General features: G+C 60.9%; 1 protein-coding gene across 1 annotated transcript in view; it reads left to right on the top strand.

The window, feature by feature from the left end:
• LOC104527039 (fibroblast growth factor 17) overlaps nt 1–199 on the top strand; it is a gene marked incomplete at both ends in the record, with an annotated part of 2,473 nt that extends 2,274 nt beyond the window's left edge. Inside the window, one exon of the mRNA XM_010170658.1 lies at nt 161–199. Within this exon, the coding sequence (XP_010168960.1) occupies nt 161–199 (39 nt within the window). The remainder of the gene's footprint in view (nt 1–160) is intronic.
• Between the last annotated feature and the right edge of the window lie 8 nt (nt 200–207).

Raw genomic sequence — 207 nt, 5'->3', positions numbered from 1 at the left:
GGGGGGGCTGAGGGGTGGCAGGGATGGGCTGAGAGGTGGCAGGGGTGGGCTGAGAGGTGGCAAGGATGGACTGGGAGATGGCAGCACCTCATAGGTCCCATCCCTAAACCTTCAGCCCCATCCCTAGGGGTACTGAGTACCCTTCTCCTCTTCCCACCAGCCCAACGGGAAAAGCAAGGACTGTATCTTCACCGAGATCGTGCTGGA

Source organism: Antrostomus carolinensis, unplaced genomic scaffold (genome assembly GCF_000700745.2).
Source record: "Antrostomus carolinensis isolate BGI_N321 unplaced genomic scaffold, ASM70074v2 scaffold27240, whole genome shotgun sequence".
Classification (NCBI taxonomy): domain Eukaryota; kingdom Metazoa; phylum Chordata; class Aves; order Caprimulgiformes; family Caprimulgidae; genus Antrostomus; species Antrostomus carolinensis.
The sequence above is the reverse complement of the archived record's forward strand: the minus strand, read 5'-3'. Positions and strand labels throughout refer to the sequence as shown.